The 15,754-nt window shown below is 41.5% G+C and overlaps 1 protein-coding gene across 3 annotated transcripts in view; it reads left to right on the forward strand.

Annotated features, from left to right (window-relative positions):
* The window catches only part of MRTFA (myocardin related transcription factor A), a 222,560-nt gene that overhangs the window by 80,977 nt on the left and 125,829 nt on the right, over positions 1-15,754 (forward strand). For all 3 annotated transcript variants that reach the window (XM_065521738.2, XM_005567185.5, XM_005567186.5), the window contains one exon: positions 5,398-5,659. In XM_065521738.2, coding sequence (XP_065377810.1) covers positions 5,398-5,659 — 262 coding nt within the window. The remainder of the gene's footprint in view (positions 1-5,397; positions 5,660-15,754) is intronic.

Genomic DNA, 15,754 nt, shown 5'->3' on the forward strand with positions numbered 1-15,754 from the left:
CACTTGAGCCCACGAGTTTAAGGCTGCAGTGAGCTATGATCATTCCATTGCACTCTAGGTTGGATGGCAGAGTAACACGTTGTATGAAAGAAAAAAAAGTATGTGTTCTAAGAAACATCTCCACTTTCCGCCCTGCCCTGGGTTGGATCTCGCTCTGTTGCCCAGGCTGGAGTGCAGTGGCATGACCACAGCTTACTGCATCCTCAACCTCCCTGGGGTTGAGTTGATCATCTTACCTCAGCCTTGGGAGTAGCTGAGACTGCAGGCTCACACTACCATGCCCCACTAACTTTTGTGTGTTTTGTAGAGACGGGGTTTTGCCATGTTGCCCAGGATTGTCTTGAACTCCTGGGCTCTAGTGATCTGCCCACCTTGGCCTCCCAAACTGCTGGGGATTACAGGTGTGAGCCATCACGCCTGGGTAAAACATTATTTTTAAAACTTTCTGGCCAGGCGCGGTGGCTCACACCTGTAATCCCAACACTTTGGGAGGCCGAGGCGGGTGGATCATGAGGTCAGGAGATCAAGACCACCCTGGCCAACATGGTGAAGCCCCGTCTCTACTAAAAATACAGAAAAAAAAAAATTAGCTGGGCGTGGTTGTGGGCGCCTGTAGTCCCAGCTACTTGGGAAGCTGAGGCAGGAGAATGGTGTGAACCCAGGAGGCGGAGATTGCAGCGAGCCGCGATAGTGCCACTGCACTCCAGCCTGGGCGACAGAGCGAAACTCCGTCTCAAAAAAACAAACAAAAAAACCCCCACAAACTTTCTTGGCTGGGTACAGTGGCTCACACTTGTAATCCTAGCATTTTGGGAGGCCGGGGCGGGTGATCACCTGAGGTCAGGAGTTTGAGACCAGCCTGGTCAACATAGCAAAAACCAACTCTACTAAAAACACAAAAATTAGGTGTGGTGTTGCATGCCTGTAATCCCAGCTACTTGGGAGGCTGAGACAGGAGAATCACTTGAACCTGGGAGGCAGAGGTTGCAGTGAGCCAAGATCGTGCCTCTGCAGCCTGGGTGATGGAGCGAGACTCTGTCTCAAAAAAAAAAAAAAAAAACACCCAAAAAAACAGAAAAACAATAACTTTATTTTCTCTTCATGCTTAGCATTGGACTTGGACTTGGGTTGGCTTTCTTTTGGGGGTCATTTTTTACAAAGCTTCTTTAAATCATTTTCTAGAAATACTGGTTATGTTCACTAAATACATACCAGCATCACAAACTCATGAAGTTAACTTCATGCTTCATTAGAAAAACATTGATACCCTGTGATGGATTTTTATTGTCTCTTGGAAATAGTAACACATGTAAACGCTCAATCTCTGAATTCCAGCAATAATAATAATTCAAATAGGAAGAAGTTTGTTCTGAATTAGTGAAAAGTAAATTAAATAATTTACTTCATTTTAAAGAATATATGGTTTTGGTGAGGCACAGTGGCTCATTCCTGCAATCCCGGCACTTTGGGAGCTTTAGGTAGGAGGATTCCTTTAGGCCAGGAGTTTGAGACCAGCCTGGGCAACATAGCAAAACCTCGTATCTCCCCAACCTCCTGCAAGAAAAATAAAAAAAGGCTGGGCATGGTGGTGTGTCTGTAGTCCTAGCTACTTGTGGAGCTGATGTGGGAGGATCACTTGAGCCCAGGAATTAAAGGTTGCAGTGAGCTATGGTCATGCCAGTGCACCCTCGTCTGGGCAACAGAGCGAGACCCTGTCCCTTAAAAAAAAAGGAAAAGGAAAAGGCTGGACTCAGTGAGCTCTCACGTCTAGCACTTTGTGAGTCCAAGGCAGGTGGCTCACTTGAGTCCAGGAGTTTAAAACCAGCCTGGGCAACATGGCAAAACCCCATCTCTACTAAAAATACAAAAATTAGTCGGGCCTGGTGACGCACGCCTGTATTCCCAGTTACTCGGGAGACTGAGGCAGGAGGATTGCTTGAGGCCGGGAGGTGGAGGTTGCAGTGAGCCGAGAACTCATCGCTGCACTCCAGCCTGGGCGACGGGAGTGAAACCTTGTCTCAAAATAAATAAATAAATAAAACAATAAAATATGTGGTTTTATTCTTTCAAGCTCAGTAATGTAAGTTTACTTAGTGAATTTTTTTTTTTTTTTTTTTTTTTTTTTTTTTTTTTAACCAAGACATCTAAAAATAATTGTGATAAAAAACATATGTAACATTAAATTCACCTTTCCTCCTGCCTTGGGAGCTCTTAGACAATAAACTCACCTTTTACACTTTTTTTCCTTCTTTTTACAATTTTAAAAAACTTTTAAACTTTTTTTAAAAAGAGGCAGGGTCTTACTATGTTGCCCAGACTGATCTGGAACTCCTGGGCTCTAGCAATCCTCCCACCTCAGCCTCCCAGAGTGCTAGGATTATAGGAGTGAGCCACTGCACCTGGCCACCTGGCACTCTTTTATATTACTGTGCCCCTGCCAAGTAGCATAATATTTTATTTAATCTCACACCAAGTTATAGTATCACAAATATCAGTTAAGTCTGAAATAATGGGGTTTTGCTAAGTTAAAAACTTTTTACATGAAACCATGATTCTAGCGCGTCTGTTTAGCTGTAGTATTTTAGTGATACGAGGCTTGATGTTTCCTGTCCTTGACTTCCTAACATTATTTTTAGTATTTCTGTATGTTTCATGCAGTCTTCCTTGTGTCATCCAAATTTCCCCCAAGACATGTCTATTGTGGTTTCCTAGATTGTCTTTATGTATCTTTCATTTGCTTCTCTCTCTGTTCAGTTAACAACTATTACAATGCTAGTTTTGTGTTAATACTTTTGCGTGGCCCATCTACTGCATACAGAGTTGTTACTGTTACAGTTGAATTTCTTAATTTTCTTATGAGAGGTATGAACTCTTACTGTCCATAATGATTTAACAGCTGTTTATTGGAAACCTGTTACTCTATGTGAAACCATTTTTCCTAAGTCCTAGGGCTGAAGTTTTGATACCGTTCTATTTTCCTTTAGAATAAGGAGGTTAGTTTTCAAGGGGTCCTTGAATGTCATAAAATTGAAGTCTTTTTTTAGTCTGAAAGGCTGCTGTTAAAAGAAGCAAACATGCTGTTTCAGAGTCAATGACAAAGAATACTCAGCCAGATGGATTAATCCTGTATAACAGTTGTTTTTTTCCCAGTACACACAGAGATGTGGTTCAAACCATAATAAATCATAGACAAGATGGAAAAGAATTCTTTGAAGTTTAGATTCTGAATTTTCTTAGTAGACATTTGTTGTTTTGTAAGTTCTAAAATTATTCAAACCCTAAAAGAAGTCCTTTTCCCATTGTTTGCCCATAGTACCCTTGAGAATATTGAGTTCTTAATATTGAGTTCAAATATTTTTTTTGAACTTGTCTCCCTTAAGTCTTCTTCGAGTCTTTTTTGGAGTAGAGAGTCCTTAATATCTTTTTCTTCATAATATTATCTCCCTCATGTTAATTGCTCTTATCTGGACCTTTTCCAGTCCAGTTTATTTTCTGTGAGATGTATCAACCAGAACTACAGTCAGATTTGGGCACACTGTTGCTTTACTTGAAGTTAGATCATAATAGTCTGTTTAGTGTCTTTCTTCACTTCATGGCTGTTCAATATTTTGTTGGTTTCTTCAACTAAAGCAATTTAAAGTCCTCATCAAAGTTTGCAAGGAATGCCCAGGGAATCTCACTTTATAGATCAGAAACTATAGTCTTTTTATTATAAAAGCCATGTAAGTATTTTAGAGAAAATTTGGAACCTTAAAAAAATTTTTTTCATTGTCCAATCAAACAGAACCCCTCTTTTGTGTCTTGGTATACTTATTAAAATCTTTTCTCTTTGTGTAATATTTTAATATATGAGTATGTAGTTTTATATCTTATTTTTCTTTTTTTTTTTTTTTTTTTTTTGAGACAGAGTCTCGCTCTGTCGCCCAGGCTGGAGTGCTGTGGCCCGATCTCAGCTCACTGCAAGCTCCGCCTCCCGGGTTCCCGCCATTCTCCTGCCTCAGCCTCCCGAGTAGCTGGGACTACAGGCGCCCGCTATATCTTATTTTTCTTAAATGTGGCTTTAGAATAAGCATTTCCCACATTAGAAATGCTTTATAAAAATTATTCTTATGGCTGGGCATGGTGGCTCACGCCTGTAATCCCAGCACTTTGGGAGGCTGAGGTGGGTGGATCTCAAGGTCAGGAGGTTGAGACCATCCTGGCTAACACGGTGAAACCCCGTCTCTACTAAAAATACAAAAAAATTTAGCTGGGTATGGTGATGGGCACCTGTAGTCCCAGCCACTTGGGAGGCAGGAGAATGACGTGAACCCAGGAAGTGGAACTTGCAGTAAGCTGAGATCACGCCTCTGAACTCCAGCCTGGGCGACAGAGCGAGACTCTGCCTCAAAAAAAAACAAAAAGAAAAGAAATTATTCTTACTAACTACATAGGACTCAGTGAATGGAGATATATATATATATATATATATATATATATATATATATATATTTTTTTTTTTTTTTTAAATGAGGTTTAATTGGTTCATGGTTTTGCAGGACTGTACAAGGATGGTGCCATCAAGGAGCTTTTACTCATGATAGAAGGTGAAGCAGGTGCAGGCATGTCATAGGGTGAGAGCAGGAGTGAGAGAAAGAAGGGGGACAGTGCACACACTTTTAAACGACTAGATGTTGCAAGAACTCACTCACCATCACGTGGACAGCACCAGTCCATGAGGGATCTGCCCCCATGACTCAAACATCTCCCATCAGGCCCTACCTCCAACATTGGGGATTGCATTTCATAACCTTCATTGTCCATATCACTATCAGCATTTTGGTGAAAGGCATTCAACAAGTCTCTAGGAAGTTTCAAACTTTCCCACATTTTCCTGTCTTCTTCTGAGCCCTCTAAACTGTTCCAACCTCTGCCTGTTACCCAGTTTCAAAGTTGCTTCCACATTTTCGGGTATCCTTATAGCAACATCCCACTCTATCAGTACCAATTTACTATATTAGTCTGTTCTCACATTGCTATAAAGAACTGCCTGAGACTGGGTAGTTTATAAAGGAAAGAGCTTTAACTGGTTCACAGTTCCACAGGGCTGGGGAGGCCTCAGGAAACTTACAATCATGGTGGAAGGAGAAGCAAACATTTCCTTCTTCACATGGTGGCAGGAAGGAGAAGTGCTGAGCAAAAGAGGGAAAGCCCCTTATAAAACCATCAGATCTTGTGAGAACTCATGAGAATAGCACAGAGGTAACTGCCCCCATGATTCAGTTACCTGCCACCAAGTCCCTCCCATGACGTGGGAATTGTGGGAACTACAATTCAAGATGAGATTTGGGTAAGGACACCACCAAACCATATTATCATGGTACCAACTAAACTTTCCATTTTTTCTTCCATTTCCAGATTGCCATCACGAAAGCCAAAGTGGATTTCTCCAGTGTGGTGTGCCTGCCCCCTTCCGTCATTGCTGTGAATGGACTGGACGGAGGAGGGGCCGGCGAAAATGATGATGAACCAGTGCTCGTGTCCCTATCTGCGGCACCCAGTCCCCAGAGCGAAGCTGTTGCCAATGAACTGCAGGAGCTCTCCTTGCAGCCCGAGCTGACGCTAGGCCTCCACCCTGGCAGGAATCCCAATTTGCCTCCACTTAGTGAGCGGAAGAATGGTGAGTAGATACAGAATTATTGCATTCCCTGATTTGTACCAGGATCTTCATGTTTATTTATTTATTTATTTATTTTATTTATTTATTTTTTTTGAGGCGGAGTCTCGCTCTGTTGCCCAGGCTGGAGTGCAGTGGCCGGATCTCAGCTCACTGCAAGCTCCGCCTCCCGGGTTCCCACCATTCTCCTGCCTCAGCCTCCCGTGTAGCTGGGACTACAGGCGCTGCCACCACGCCCGGCTAATTTTTTGTATTTTTAGTAGAGACGGGGTTTCACTGTGTTAAGCCAGGATGGTCTCGATCTCCTGACCTCGTGATCCGCCCGTCTCGGCCTCCCAAAGTGCTGGGATTACAGGCTTGAGCCACCGCGCCCGGCCATGTTTATAATATTATAGATCCTTACTTTATTTCATGTTCCTTGAAAGTTTCTTATAATCTTAACATTTCTTGTAAAATAGATAGCTGTAAGTTAAAGTGATCATTTTAAGTCCAACATTTCCTACCTGGATTATTAGAATTTATTTCTAATTTCTCTACTTCCCTCACCCCATTCCTTCCATAAATTCATTAATTTAGCATGTGTATTCATTAATATCAACGTATTATAAACTATGCTAAGATTAGGGATTAAATGGTAAACAAGCCTCTGTCATTAGGAATCATACTGTATTGTATAGCCTTGTCAGAGTAATCTTTTAGGACTTTCTAGCTTACAGCTTTTCAGTGATTGCCTTGTGGGATGAAACAAAAGCAAAATAAATGTCTTGCCAGGTGTAGTGACTTATGCTTGTAATTCCAGCACTTTGGGAGGCTGAGGTGCACAGATCACCTCAGGTCAGGAGTTTGAGACCAGCCTGGCCAACATGGTGAAACCCTGTGCTAAAACTACAAGAATTAGCTGGGTGTGGTGACACACGCTTGTAGACCCAGCTGTGGAGAAGGCTGAGATGGGAGGATCGGTTGAACCCAAGAGGCAGAGGTTGCAATGAGCCAAGATTGCGCCATAGCACTCTAGCCTGGGTGACAGAATGAGACTCTATCTCAAATAAACAAACAAACAATAAATAAGTGAATAAATTTCTTGGCATGTTTTGCAAGGCTTTGCAGAATCTGGTCTTTTTCTTTTAACATCTTCTCTTATTCCCCTATTCCTAGTATTTGTTCCAGCCCATTAAACTATGCTAAGTACTGTTTAAAAACCATGTACTCATACCTCAAACTTTTTTTAATTCAAAAAATATATAATTTGTTATGAAATATTTAAGATTTGAAAAAATGTATACAGAGGCCAGGCACTGTGGCTTATGCCTGTAATCCCAGCACTTTGGGAGGCTGAGGCAGGCAGATCTCCTGAGGTTGGGAGTTCGAAACCAGCCTTACCAACATGGAGAAATCCCGTCTCTACTAAAAATACAAAATTAGCGGGGCATGGTGGCACATGCCTGTAATCCCAGCTAGTAGGGAGGCTGAGGTAGGAGAATCGCTTGAACCTGGGAGGCAGAGGTTGCGGTGAGCCGAGATCGCGCTGCTGCATTCCAGCTTGGGCAACAAGAGAAAAACTCCATCTCAGAAAAAAAAAAAAAAAAAGAAAAAATATATAAACAACAATATAGAAAATTGTGTGTTCGGATACCACCCAACTTACGTACTTTGCATAAATCTTCATTACCCCTGGAGGTAACTACTAACTTGAATTTGGTATTTCATTGCCAAATATGTTTGTATTCTTTTCCCACGTGAATATATTCTTAAGCAATATATAATGTTGTTTCTCGTGTTTTAAACCTATATATGACAGAAAATTATGTGTTCTTCAGTAATTTATGTTTGTTATTCAGTATTCATTTTCCTTGTAAGTTAAAGACATTTTGTATTTTCTTCTAATCCAAGCTGTTAATCCCCACTTATTGAATAGTTCTACTTTTTCCTACTGATCTTTATGCCTGCTGTATTCTGTCTGTGCGTGAGTTAGTTTTCAGGCTCTCTTTTCTTTGACTGGTCTCTCTGTCCATCTCTGTGTCACTGCTACCTTATTTTAGTTAATTGCCTAATAATTAGTCTTTCTGTCTGCTAGGACAGCTGTCTCCTTACCTTTTTCTTTTTCAAAGTTGTCTTGGCTATTAACCTTTTAATTTTCCATGATTTTAGAATTGGCTTTTCAAGTTCTGCCAACAAAAAATCCCTTTGGGATTTTTACCTCCAACATTTTATTATGAAAAAAATTAAACATAAAGTAGAAAGAAAAAAAAAGAAGTAGGAAGAATTTTACAATGAGTACCTGCATGTCCATCTCTTAGATTCTACCTATAACATTTTACAAAACTTGCTTAGGCCGGGCGCGGTGGCTCAAGCCTGTAATCCCAGCACTTTGGGAGGCCAAGACGGGCAGATCACAAGGTCAGGAGATCAAGACCATCCTGGTTAACACGGTGAAACCCCATTTCTACTAAAAATACAAAAAAATTAGCCAGGCGTGGTAGCAGGCGCCTGTAGTCCCAGCTACTCCGGAGGCTGAGGCAGGAGAATGGCGTTAACCCAGGAGGCGGAGCTTGTAGTGAGCCTAGATCGCGCCACTGCACTCCAGCCTGGGTGACAGAGCAAAGACTCCGTCTCGAAAAACAAAAACAAAAACAAACAAACAAACAAAAAACTTGCTTAAATCGCAGATATCTATCAATCTAATCTTTAAATTTAAATTTTTTTTTTTTTTTTGTAATAGAGTCTCACTCTGTTGCCCAGACTGGAGTGCAGTGATGCCATCTTGGCTCACTGCGGGCTCTGTCTCCCGGGTTCAAGTGATTCTCTTACCTCAGCCACCCAAGTAGCCGGGATTACAGCCATGTGCCACCATGAATGGCTAATTCTTGTATTTTTAGTGACAGGGTTTCACCATGTTTTTTTTTTTTTTTTTTTTTTTTTTTTTTTTTTTGAGACGGAGTCTCGCTCTGTCGCCCAGGCTGGAAGTGCAGTGGCCGGGTCTCAGCTCACTGCAAGCTCCGCCTCCCGGGTTCACGCCATTCTCCTGCCTCAGCCTCCGGAGTAGCTGGGACTACAGGCGCCCGCCACCTCGCCCGGCTAGTTTTTTTTTTTGTATTTTTAGTAGAGACGGGGTTTCACCATGTTAGCCAGGATGGTCTCGATCTCCTGACCTTGTGATCCGCCCATCTCGGCCTCCCAAAGTGCTGGGATTACAGGCTTGAGCCACCGCGCCCGGCCGGTTTCACCATGTTGACCAGGCTGGTCTCAAACTTCTGGCCTCAGGTGATCCGCCCTCCTCAGCCTCCCAAAGTGCTGGGATTACAGGCATGAGCCACCACACCTAGCCCTCAATCTGATTTTTTTGATGTTTCTTGAAGTAAAATGCAGACACCAGTACTGTTCCTGTTGTGGAAGTATAACATAAATACAAAATAACCCACAACTTGTAAGCGTTGTTATTATCACAAAGTGAGTACACCTGTTAGTAACTACTACTTAGTGAGGAACTACTACTTAGTTAGTAACTACTACTTAATGAGGAAATACTAGTAGTCCAGAACTTTCCCCACCTTATACTTCTTCCCAATCAATACTCAAAGGAAACTACCATCCTGATTTTCAACACCATAGGTTAGTTTTGAAAACTTATAAAAATTGAGTCATACCATGTGTATTCTGTTGGTGGTTTCTTTATGTTTTTGAAATTTTTTTATGTTGAATTGTGTGTGGCTAGAGTTTATTTTCATTGCTGTTTAGTCAATTCATTGTGTGAATAAAATGCAATTTATTTTTCCATTTTACTGTTCATGGATGTTTAGGTTGTTTCACTTTGGGACTATTATGATTTATGCCACCATGGAATTCTTGTATATATGTCTTTTGGTATACTCGCTGGGATTTTTATTTGAAGTATGTTGGTCATCGGTAAGTAGGGAGAGTATAATCCCGCCATGTTGGGAGGCTGACATTTGAAGATTGCTTGAGCCCAGGAGTTTAAGATTATAGTGAGCTATGATTGCACCACTGCAGTCCAGCCTGGGAGCCATAGTGAGACCCTGTTTCTTAAACAAACAAACAAACAAACAGAAACAGTGGGTAGGAAAATACTCATTTTTAAATATTGAGTCTTCCTATCTATTACTTTGTTTTATCTCTTCAATTAAATAGGTTTTCTTTAATGTCTTTACAGAGTTTTGTCAGTGTCTCGAGAAAAGTCATACAAATATTTATTAGTTTTATTCCTGGATATCTTTTTTTTTTTTTTTTTTTGGTAGATGTAGGTGGTATATATATATTTTTGAGACGGAGTCTTGCTCTGTTGCCAGGCTGGAGTGCAGTGGTGCGATCTTGGCTCACTGCAACCTCCGTTTCCCGGGTTCAAGTAATTCTCCTGCCTCAGCCTCCTGAGTAGCTGGGACTACAGGCATGCACCACCACGCCCGACTAATTTTTGTATTTTTAGTAGAGACGGGGTTTCACCATGTTGGCCAGGATGGTTTCTTGACAATCTCTTGACCTCGTGATCCGCCTGCCTTGGCCTCCCAAAGTGCTGGGATTACAGGTGTGAGCCACCAGGCCCAGCCTTAAATGGTATATTTTTATACAATATTTTCTGTCCCATGCTGGTGTAAATAAATGTCAAACCTTTTCAAAACCCCTGTTTCTTTTCTACGTCTGTGTCCTCCATTTGGAATACCCTTTCTCTCCCTCACTCTTCTTGAAGCCTTTCCTAACTCATATTTAGTGTCAGATGCCCCTCTTTTGGTTTTCCCAGTTCCCTATTTTTTTTCTTTTTGAGACGGGGTCCTGCTCTGTCACCCAGGCTGGAGTTCTGTGGCGTGATCTTGGCTCATGGCAACTTCTGCCTCCCTGGTTCAAGGGGTTCTTGTGCCTCAGCCTCCTGAGTAGCTGGGATTACAGACATGCGCCACCACGCCTGGATAATTTTTGTATTTTTAGTAGAGACAGAATTTCACCATGTTGTCCAGGCAGGTCTCAAACTCCTGACCTCACGTGATCCCCTCTGCTCCTGTCCTCGGCCTCCCACAGTGCTGAGATTACAGGCGTGAGCCAGTGTGCCGCTGTTGCCCTTTATCAACCTACTTCATCACCCTATATTGTAATTGGAATTCTTCACTCAGCAATAGTGAGCCTTTGAAAACTGAAATCAGACACTGCTACGCTACTCTCAATACTCTTCAATGCTTTTCTGTGAGGCTTATGATGAAATTATAGTACTTATTATGTGGCCTTGGTATTCTCTCTGACACCATTTCTTTTTTTTTTTTTTGGGAGACAGTCTCGCCCTGTCACCCAGGCTGGAATGCAGTGGTACGGTCTCAGCTCACTGCAACCTCTGCCTCCAGGGTTCAAGTGATTCTCGTTACTGAGCTATTGAGTAGCTGGGATTACAGGCGTAGGCTACCACACCCGGCTGATTTTTAAATTATTTTTAGTAGAGATGGGGTTTCACCATATTGGCAAGGCTGGTCTGGAACTCCTAACCTCAAGTTATTCACTCGCCTCGTCCTCCAAAATGCTGAAATTACAGATGTGAGCCACCATGCCCAGCCTCTCTCTGACATCATTTCTTAACCCTTATCCCTTAGCTCCCAGGCACACTGACTTCTTGCTATTTCTTGAACACATCAAACCTGTTCCTATCCCAGGGCCTTGTACTTGCTGTGCCTTCACTGAAGTTCCTGCACAAATGTCATTTCCTCAGGGAGGCCTTCCCTGCCTGTCTTCTCTATAATAGCACCTCCTGCTACTCTCGATCCTGCTTTTTCTTCAAAGCAGTTATTCTTATCTGTCATTGTGTGTGTGTGTATGTGTGTGTGTGTGTTTATTTTCTCTTTTCTCCCCTTTAATAGTTATTTCCTGAGGGCAGAAACTTTATTTTGTTCACTGGCATATACCCAACTCCTGGATCATAATGGGCACTCAATAAATATTTATTTTATTTTATTTTATTTATTACTATTTTTTGAGATGGAGTCTTGCTCTGTCACCCAGGCTGGAGTGCAGTGGCGCAATCTTGGCTCACTGCAGGCTCCACCTCCCAGGTTCACACCATTCTCCTGCCTCAGCCTCCCGAGTAGCTGGGACTACAGGCGCCCGCCCCCGCGCCCGGCTAATTTTTTGTATTTTTAGTAGAGACCAGGGTTTCACCGTGTTAGCCAGGGTGGTCCCGATCTCCTGACCACGTGATCTGCCCGCCTCGGCCTCCCAAAGTGCTGGGATTACAGGCGTGAGCCACCGCGCCCGGCAATAAATATTTATTGAATGAATCAATGAATGGTTTACATGTTTGTTCCACTACAGGTAAGAACTCTGTTTTCTTAGTGGAGTAGAAGGCAGCTCTTGCTGTTGGGCCCAAGGTGTTTGTGTATCTTCAGCCTTTTTCTCTAAAGTGTTTCCACTTAGCATATAAATTAACTGAAATCTTTCCCAACAACTCTTAAGTTTCCCTTAGTATTTAAGCTCCTGAAAGAATAGTTTACAGTCATTGTCTCTATTTTCTCATATTCCAGAGACTTGAATGCTTTATGGCTTCTGTCACTACCTGTCTTCAGAAACTGCCATTGCCACAGTAATTTGTGTTCTTTTTGCTGTAGATCAAATAAGCCCTCTTTAGTCTTGACGCTACTTGACCTCTTTGCCATCATTTGACATGGTTGGCTTCTCCCTCAGACTTGAAACTTTTCCTCCACAGATATCTATGACTTACCTTTTTCCGGCTTTTTAAACTCTACCTTTCCAGCCACTCCCTTTGCTATTCAGAGCTTTTGCTATCTTTCTCTGCCTACCTCTTAAATTTTGTTACTCTCCAGCATTCAGCTCTGGAGGAAAGAGGCTGGTAAGAAGATCCTTATATTTTACAGTAGGTTTTTGCATGGTCATTTGTTTGGGAGGTAATGATAGGAGCAGAAATGGAAAGTCTTTGAGAAGACTGTGAAATTGGAAAGTGTGGAGCTCTAGAACAGAATAAATTCTAGAGTTAGAGGAGGTGCTTTTTCATGAATGGGTGTATCGTGTGTTGAGAGAGTGGAGTGAGAAATGTACTTCTTTGATCTATTTCACATAGAAGCATGTATTATATAGAAATTCAGTGGTGGCCGGGTGAGGCGGCTCATGCCTGTAATCCCAGCAGTTTGGGAGGCCGAGGCTGGTGGATCGCCTGAGGTCAGGAGTTTGAGACCAGCCTGGCCAACATGGTAAAACCCCGTCTGTAATAAAAATACAAAAATTAGCTAGGCATGGTGGCAGGCGCCTGTAATCCCAGCTCCTCCGGAGGCTGAGGCAGGAAAATTGCTTGAATCCAGGAGGCGGAGGTTGCAGTGAGCCAGGAGATTGCTCCACTGCACTCCAGCCTGGGCGACAAGAGCGAGACTTCGTCTCAAAAAAAAAAAAAAGGAAAGAAAGAAATTCAGTAGGTTAGCAGAGGTCCGTATGGGGCAGTAGGCAGTCAAGGTCCTGACACCTTCATTTCCTAAACAGAGGAACTTGGAGCCTTAAAGAGAGGCAGTGCCTTGGTTAATCCAATCTTTACTGACTTAATTGTAAAAGGTTGATAAAAAACTTCCAAGATGTATTTTAAAATATTACTTCTCTATCTTCTAGGCTGAGAACTTAGGTCTAAAAGATAAAAGTTGATCTGCTTGTGGATCCTATCTAGCCAGGGCTTGGAGAAGCCTGGAAACATCTGTCTAATGAACTAAGCCCTTAGGCTTCAGCTCAAGGAGTTCTGTCATCCATTGAATCAGTGTATCATACTGGAAAGTGATTTCTTTTACCAATTATATATACCAATTATTTTATACATATAATTGGTAAATCACTTTCCATTTTTTTATATATATATATATATTTGAGACAATGTCTTGCTCTGTTGCCTAGGCTGGAGTATGGTGCTCACTTCAGCCTTGATCTCCTGGGCTCAAATGATCCTCCTGCCTCAGCCTCCTGAGTAGCTGGGACTACAGGAGTGTGCCACCATGCCTGACTCAGTTTTTATATTGTGTATAGACAGAGTCTTGCTATGTAGCCCATGCTGGCCCTGGCCTGTACTTCCTCTTTTGTGAAGTGGCAAGTTAAGTCTTTTGCCTACTCTTTCTATTGTATTGGTTTTTTCTTGAATAAGAGTTCTTTAAATTTCCAGAATACTAGTTTGTTGTTGCTTAAATATATTGCAGACATCTTCTCCCACCTTGGGATTTGTCTTTTTCTTTCTATTTATCCTGTCTTTTGATTAAGAATCTCTAAATTTAGCTGGGCATAGCGTTTCATGCCTCTAATCCCAGTGCTTTGGGAGGCCAAGGCGGAAGGATGACTTGAGGCCAGGAGTCCAAGACCAGCCTAAGCAACATAGCAAGACCCCCTCTCTCAAAAAAATGAGCCGGGCATGGTGGCTCATGCCTGTAGTCCCACCTACTAGGGAGGCTGAGGCAGAAGGATCGCTTGAGCCCAGGAATTCAAGGTTACAATGAACTATAATCATGCCACTGTAGTCTAGCCTGGGTGACAGAGCAAGACCCCATCTCAAAACAAACAAAACACAAAAAGAATTTCTAAATTTAATATAATTTATGTGAGTCTTTTATAGTTTGTGAGTTTTGTGTCTTGTGTTTCTGGAAATATTTTTTCATATAGGAATAAGGTAAGACACAAGTTAATTTTTTTTTCAAGTGGATTCCCATTTATTGAAAATCCTCTTCTTTCCCCACTAATCAACAGAGCTACCTCTTTCATATATCAGGGACCTAGCTATGTGGGTATGTTTCTGAGCTCACTCTTTGGTTCCATTGGGCTATTTGTGTATTCCTGCCCTCACAGTTTTAATTATGATAACTGTAATAAGCCCTGTTGTATGGGAGAAGTAAGTCCTCACGCTTTGTTCTTGTTCAAGAGTTTCATTCTTGCCTGTTCTTGGTCCTTTGCATTTCCATATAAAATTTAAAATCACTATGGGATTTTGATTGGAATTGCGTTGCATCTATGAACCAATTTAGGAAGAACTGGTATTTTTAGAAGATTATACTGTAAATGTGTATTTTCCGCATTTATTTAGATCTTTTGTAAGGTCTCCCAGTGGGTTTTTAAAAATTTTCTCTGTGATGATCTTACACATCTTTTGTTAGATTTATTTTTAGACACTTCGTATGTTTTAATGCTATTGTAAATGTTACCTTTTACAAAAATTTTATTTTCTAAATGTTGTTGCTGATCTCAGATATTGTTCTGAGAGATGTAAAGGTGCAGTTCTATGTGTGTCTGTGGTCTGAGGTGCTGGGTAGGGTAGGAAGAGCTATGTAAAGAAAAGTCAGCAGGAGAATGGGAGTGAAAAGGGCCTTTCCTCTTTCACAGTGGTTTTTCTCCTCCTTTGTGTAAGATTTAAGAAATATCCATTTGTTTTCACATGTGCAGCCTGTGGAATAAAGGGCAGATCATGTATTTTTTTCTGTAAGGGTACGAACCGTATCCTTTCATGCCATAATGTTGCACAAGAGGTTCTAATTAATTGCTGGGAGAAGTAAAAATCTTGAGTAGGCAGTTTCTGATCCAAATTACAGCATTTCTTGGGGAAAGGAAAGAGATTTGTTAATTATATTCTTCACCAAGCCTGATTTTCGAGGATTTTCTAGATTAGGTCTCCTGTTGAAAATCCTCCAATCTTAGGCATGTCAGTTGATTAAATGATTCTGTTTATAATGTGACTTAGAGAATTTCATAACCTACTTCATTTCAGTACTTAGCGATAATCAATTTCTCATTCTTGCTTATTCATCACATGTTATGCTAGGCCCCTGGAGAACAGATACCAGATAGAGTTCCTGCTCTAACACAAAACAAAACAAAAACAAAAGCCCAAATTCTAATGGATTCCATCTCCCAGAGAAAATCACTGTTAGCATATGGTTTATATCCCTCTAGTGTTCTTGCAAATGTATGTTTTTAAAATAACTGAGCTAATACTACAGACCCAATTCTGTGTTCTGCTTTTTTCATATTATTGAAATATTTTTATAAGTAGCCTTTTTTAATGGGGTGTATAACATTCTGTTCCATGCCATCGTTTATTACTTTCTCCTTAGTTGGACAATTGAATCATTTTCTGTT

Source organism: Macaca fascicularis, chromosome 10 (genome assembly GCF_037993035.2).
Source record: "Macaca fascicularis isolate 582-1 chromosome 10, T2T-MFA8v1.1".
Taxonomy (NCBI): domain Eukaryota; kingdom Metazoa; phylum Chordata; class Mammalia; order Primates; family Cercopithecidae; genus Macaca; species Macaca fascicularis.